Source organism: Acomys minous (assembly GCF_964271855.1).
Source record: "Acomys minous genome assembly, chromosome: 15".
Taxonomy (NCBI): Eukaryota; Metazoa; Chordata; class Mammalia; order Rodentia; family Muridae; genus Acomys; species Acomys minous.
The window spans coordinates 82,255,498-82,262,469 of NC_140497.1; the positions used below are offsets into that span (position 1 = coordinate 82,255,498).

The 6,972-nt window shown below is 39.7% G+C and overlaps 1 protein-coding gene across 1 annotated transcript in view; it reads left to right on the top strand.

Annotated features, from left to right (window-relative positions):
* The window catches only part of LOC311584201 (uncharacterized protein), a 53,337-nt gene extending 49,197 nt beyond the window's left edge, over positions 1-4,140 (top strand). Inside the window, exon 8 of the mRNA XM_084758302.1 lies at positions 968-4,140. Coding sequence (XP_084614428.1) covers positions 968-2,537 — 1,570 coding nt within the window. The 3' untranslated portion in view covers positions 2,538-4,140. The remainder of the gene's footprint in view (positions 1-967) is intronic.
* Positions 4,141-6,972: the final 2,832 nt, after the last annotated feature.

Consider the following 6,972-nt stretch of genomic DNA (forward strand, 5'->3'; position numbering starts at 1 on the left):
TTTTATCAAGTTGTCTTTAGGACTTGGATATATGCCTCTATGTTAACTCCAGTGAATTTTAGTTTTAAATTGGGATATACCTTCAATAAATCTCATGAAGGATATTCAGGGATTTCTATTTCATCATGCTTGATCCTCACCTTTTGCATAAACAATGTTCCCCATTGTTAACTGGTATGGACATTTTAAAGTCTTATTGTTTGGTAATTTTATACATGTATGCAATGTATCTAATCATATCAGTAGCCTTCTCCTTCCTCTCCCAACTTCTCGCAGCATCCTTCCCTGCATCCCTTTTCCAGTCACTATATGCCTTCTTTTGAAAAAAAGGGTATTGGCTTTTGCTTTTGTTTCTTTACCTAACCCACTGAGTCTCGACCCCAAAGGAGCGGGTGCAGGATCTTCCAGCGGAGCACGGCGGACCCACAAGGGTCCAAACTCCTGAAGAAAACTTCCTTGTAAAAAGCAAGCCAACGCTTAGATCGGGCTTTTTCTGTGGGGCCCTCAGAGTTGGTGTCATTCTGCTGCCACCTCCTAAATACGCTATTAATAGGAGCTAACAGAAGTGAACCACAGGCCCCAGCCTCCAGTGCTCTATTGCAGTTAATTTATCAGTATGGCCGAGAGCACCAATAACTGACACAATAAGATTATAGTGTATTTTAAAGCTGCAACCACTATGCCAGGCAGAATCTAAACTACTCTAAGTGTATGGTCTCAAAATCTACATATACACCAATAACTTGCCTATCTGATGACTCCTGGGGCAGCTTCCTTCCCAACTCTCAACCATCTGTTCTTCCCACCTCCCCTCGGAAGCTCCGCCTTCCACTTCCTGTCCTTCTGTCCAACTGATTGGTTAAACAGTGGTTTATTGACAACTGCTACATCCACTCAAGGCATTCCTCCACACTGCTTCTCTTAGCCAATCATAAAACACTAGTTACGTTCTTTTCATTTTTTGCAGAACTCAGATGATTGAGAGACAGTGTCAATATGAAGATGGTTGTGAGTGTGGAGAAGCCCACCACCAGATTCCAGCATATGCTGCTAGTGAGGATATGCCTTCTGCAATAGCCGTGTGCGAAAGCAGCGTGCATGCAGGAGGCATCAGCGCTCACTTACCGTCAAATCTGAATCTCACTGGGAAACATGGAGAGCAGCCACTTGAGAATAAGGGACATGTGCACGTAGCTTTTCAACATGAGGGACATTATGCAGATTTCACCTCTTCTGAGTCCTTTCAGGTACTCAAAAGTCCTAGACAGATAGTTTATAAAGAGAAACAATCTAATGCAGGCTATAGGAGTCTCACTTCTGATCAAAATTATATGAGAATTTATAATGAAAGTGCATGTCACAAATATAATCAGTTTGAAAAAACCATCAGGAGATACTTTCCACTATATGAAGGAATCCACACTAGAGTAAAACAGTTTATGTGTAAGAAATGTGGAGAAACCTTTACTAATCTCAGTCAGCTTGTCTACCATGAGAGAATTCATACTGGAGAGGAATGTTATGTGTGTAATCAGTGTGGAAAGGCATTTAGACACTATTCATACCTTCAGAAACATGAAAAAATTCACAGCGGAGACACACCTTATACGTGTAAGCAGTGCGGCAAAGCATTCATTCGTTCATCACACCTTCTTGTCCATGAAAGAATTCACACTGGAGAGAAGCCTTATGCATGTAAGCATTGTGGGAAAGCGTTCAGCCATCACAGTGCCTGTTACAGACACGAAATAATTCACACTGAAGAGAAACCCTATGTCTGCAAGCAGTGCGGAAAAGCCTTTACTTGCTCCACATCCCTTCGGAACCATGAAAGAATTCACACTGGAGAAAAACCATATGCGTGTAAGCAGTGTGGCAAATCCTTTATCCAACGTGATGCTTGTTATAACCATGAAAGAACTCACACTGGAGAAAAGCCGTACGTATGTAAGCAGTGTGGGAAGGCATTTACATGGTCCACGTGCCTACGCAACCACGAAAGAACTCACACTGGAGAGAAACCTTACACGTGCAAGCACTGTGGGAAAGCCTTCACCCACTCCAGTACCCGTTACAGTCATGAAAGAATCCACACTGGAGAGAAGCCATATGTATGTAAAAAGTGTGGGAAGGCGTTCATTCACTCAAGTCATCTTATCAGCCATGAAAAGATCCACACGGGGGAGAAACCGTACCCATGCAGACACTGTGGGAAAGCTTTTATCCAGCGCAAGGCTTGTTATAATCATGAAAGGACTCACACTGGAGAGAAACCGTATGCATGTAAACATTGTGAAAAAGCATTTCGGTGTACCACATACCTTCGCAACCATGAAAGGACTCACACTGGAGAGAAACCTTATATATGCAAGCATTGTGGAAAAGCCTTCACCCATCAGAGTGCCCGTTACCGTCATGAACGAATTCACACTGGAGAGAAACCCTACGTATGTAAAAAATGTGGGAAAGCGTTCAGTGATTGCAGCTATCTTGTGAAGCATGAAAAAATCCATTGGAGAGAAACCTTGCACATGTAAGAATAGAGAAGCTTTTATGTTTTCCACATTCCTTTATGTACGTGAAAAAGCAGACAGAAAAGAAGTAAAGAATTTACAGCCGCATATCTGGTGGCCTTGTCTGTGGACAACTTACTTATATTTGAGGTACGAAAAAAAAAAAGGTTTGAACAGCTTGTGAGAAGGCTCGGTGTGTAAAGGTGCTTGTGGCAAAGCTTGATAATCTGAATTCCACCCCACGGGCCCATATGGTGAAAATAGAGAATTATTCCTGAAGGATTACCTCTGTATCTCATAGACACAGGTGGGCACACACACGAAAATAAGCTCAATATTTATTTTGTTAAAAAAACAAACAAACAAACAAAATGGACAGTAACTGAGACCTGCAAACGTGAAGTTGTCATCCCCGATGTGCAGCAGACGTGGGGTAAAATCCTGTTGCACTGGGCATGGTAAGGGCATGCCTTTCGTTCTGCACTGGGTAAGGCGGGGATGGTAGCCTTTAGAGGGTTATAATGGACGCAGTGGGTTTGGACACCACATGAGAAGGTGAAGAAGAGCTAGTTACAAGCACGTGGAGTTTTCTTTACAAAAAGAAAAGGAAACAAGAGCTGGAGAAGTGGTTGAGCCACTCAAAGAGGCCTTCAGTTTGTTTCTCAGTATCCACATGGGGTGGCTCACAGCCAACACCTATAATTCAGAATCCAAGAACTGTGATGTCCTCTTCTGGCCTTTGCAAGCAGGAAACACAAGTGTACACATACATATAAATATAATTCATCTTTTAACAGATTATATGTAAAAAGCAAGTAGGAAGCTATGTTTTTTTCAAGTAAGAAAATCTATGAAGTATTATCTTGTAACTCAATCTTATGAGGGTAATAAATGTTGAGGCAGCAAATTCATTTGCACAGAATATTTGTGGAAATAACCTGGAATACAGTAAAATTATGAGCATTTTTTAAAAATCATTGTTCGATTCTTGTACAAGACCTTTAGGTTACGTTGTTGTGTTTTATAGTTTTGAAATAAGACTTGATGAGTAGTGTCATGATTTTGCCTGTATTGCCTCATGCTCGGACTGCTGAAGCCACCCAGCCATTGTCGCCAACAACCACATTAAAAAAAAACATTAGCGTTGAGATAATGTAAGTTTGGTGAATTAATTTCAATTCAGTGGATATTGTTTAAGTGAACCGACGTAGTGATTTTTCTATTTTACTGTAGAGTGGTTAGATTCATTGGACTGAGAGATGCCTTTGTAATAAAACAGTAGACTTGATTTTGCCTAATTTGTTGGTAATTATGGTTCATTTGAAAGTGAAAATGTATGCTTAAAAATATTTTCTCACTATTATATGGCATATTTTTAGAATTATTATTAATTTCCTTGCAGTTTTCTTACATTTGTGTGAAAAGTGGAATTTTCCTGGTGTTTATGTAGATTTTGTATTTTGCGCTCTTCAATGTATGTGTTGATCCAGTAAGAGTGGATTGTTTTCTTTTTTGTTTGTAAACAGTATCTCATTATTTAGGCTTGGCTGGCCTAGAACTCACACATTTCCTGCCTTTGCCTCCAAAGAGTTGTAATTAAAGCTTACACCACCACACCAGGTTCAAATGAGGTTTCTCTGTGTATGTTTTTATGGTATTTATTTATTTAAGAAAGGGTCTCATGGTGTAACTCCTGCTGTCCTGGGATGTCTCCATTAACTCCCTCCCCCTCAGAGCTATCCTTTCCTATTTATCCCTTTTATTTCTGCCTTTTATTACTTCAGCTATGACTTGAACCATTATACTGAATAGTACTGGCGACAGTTGACACCTTAGTCTTGTTCATAATTTTACTTGGAAATGCATTGCGGTTTTCACCATATAGCATTATGATGCTATAGATTTTTCATATATATATATCTGTTGGGATGCTCCTTCCCTTTCTAGTGTCACCAAGGACATTATAAAGGACTTAGAATTTTGTAAAAGGCCTTTTGTGCATCCCAGTCTTAACATCTTTACATCTCTAGCTCCACTTATATAATGAAACACATTTATAAATTTGTGTTTGTTGAACCACTCCTGTATACCTGAAATGAGCCTAGATTTACCATGGCAAATAATGCCTTTTACATATTCCCAGTTCCATTCCTGTGTGTTTCATTGCTGCAGTACTGAAGTCCATTAAATGAGCTGGGATTAGCAGAGACAAACTGGGATGCCACCTGCTGGCCTATGGCTTCGTGGTGCCTGAAGCACTGTTTAGAGTTTGTGCTCAGTTCACAGTTTCTCATTAGCCGTTGAAGTGATGATATTGGTTCCAGTAGCAGTTGCTATGAAATTACTGAATAAACTGCCCACCAGCCCACAGTTTGTAGGTTTCCTGGTGGAGGTCTATTCACATGGTTTCAGCCTTCCAGTGTCTGGTGGCTTCTGTAGCTGCAGAGGTTCCTGCATTGGGTCAGTTACAGAAACAAATTCAGTTTAATAATAATTAAATAATTAATAAAATAAATAATAATTAAAATAAAAATAATTAAAAAGTCCCTCCCTGTCCTCACCCGTGAAAAATACCATGTAGCAGTCTTTATTTTAAATTCTACATTATTTGGAGTCCTTATGCCTCAACCTCCCAACCGCCCAACCTTACACAGAAGAAAGAATATTAGTGGAGAGAGGAGGCCCCTTTACTTCTCCCAGCTGCTTAGGCTCAGTTGGGCTCTTTGCAGATATACCCTTCTCCGTCAACAGCAGACCAGCCAGGAGTCTGCTCCAAACTGCTGCTCCCCAAATTGTTTCTCTCCATCGGTCTGCTCCAAACCGCAGCAGCATCTGTCTCTAGCCTCTTCCAGCTGTTACACCCACACGCCAACACTGCACACCACACCAAGCTCTCTGGGCTCCTGAGTACATCATCAGAGCCCTAGACCATGCCTCTCTCCACCTCGCAGAGGAGGAAGGCCATCACCAGACGGCAAAGCCACACCCCTCACGAGACAACTAAGAGGTGTGTGTGGACAAGCTAAAGCTCAGACTAAAAATTCACACTTGGGATTAGAAGAAAAATATACTTGCATAACACACCCAAGTTTACAAAGAAACCAAAACATACATATCCCCTTATTGTTTACAAATAATGGCTTTTGTTTAACATGAGTAAATTATATACAGAAAGATCAACTCAAAAATTATCAGGGAAGAATTACATTTACACTGCCCAGTCCATTCGTATTTGGCATCTTTGGAAAAAGTATACCACTATCTTTCCTATCCTGTAAAGTGCTAAATTCTGTACCTAAATCACTTTCTTATATTTATCAACCTAAATACATCTACCTAGACCTTAAAGCATCTTTTTAGACCTAAAACATTGTCTTAGCAACTAAACAACTAAACCTAATTATAGTAAGACTATGACTACCTAGTCTTCAACCCCATCAGAAACTTACAAGGAAATAATATTAACTGAGTATATAAAAAGCAGAGAGCAAATAGCTTCCAGAACTAGAAATGACAGAGCCAGCTGATGGCCTGGACAGTCGCCAGAGGTTTTTCTGTGTCACTGGGCATCCAGTCTTCAGCCTACTGCCCCAGACTATCTGACAGGCTTTTCTGTACAGCAGGGATTTTGAAGGACCAACCACTTAGTCTCTGCAAAGTTGAACAGTCAAATTTCCAGTGTCCTGCTTGTTCACAGTTTTCTCAGCCAGCGTGCTATCAGCAGTTGAAGGGCAGTTTTTTCTCCAGTGGCTGGCTTGCTACATTTGTTTCTTTGATGCCCATCATATTCTTTGAAGTAGGTTAGAAGTGCTGCCAGGAGCAGATGTGTCTCTCTTTCAGAAAAGCCCTTTAATATTAAAATATTTTAAATGCCATATTCTGTAGATCTCCGATGTGTTTAAAGACCATCTATTTACCTACCACTATATAGTGTATAATCATTTCTATCTACCTATCAACTTATAATAAAGCCAAGTTGCTTATTTCCAGCTATGTACTATTTGCGTAACCTTGAAAACATATACAAGAGACTAAATAAAGCTTATTTCTGTAATTAACTAAACTGGTATCTAACAAGGTTAAAGGTAAGATTATTTACAGGTGACTAACTACCAATTGGCATCTCCAATCAACCTGAACAGTTTGCAGTAGTTAGCTCTCATAAGACTAGAATTTTATATCACGTTTTCAAATAAGTTGCATATGTACAATACATTTAGCAAAAGCTGAACAAAATAACCTTAAATTTCTATCAATATACAATAAATGAGTTGCACATGTATAATGAACATAAGAATCTTAATCCATATCAATCCTATTATTTTAGACTATAGATTCAATAATCTACCATTTATCCTATAATCCCATATCCCTCACCCTTTCTATCATCCCCTTTTTTGTCCTTTCCCCTAATACCAGATAGAAGAGAAATATAAGAGAAAAAATAAAGGGAAGAAAG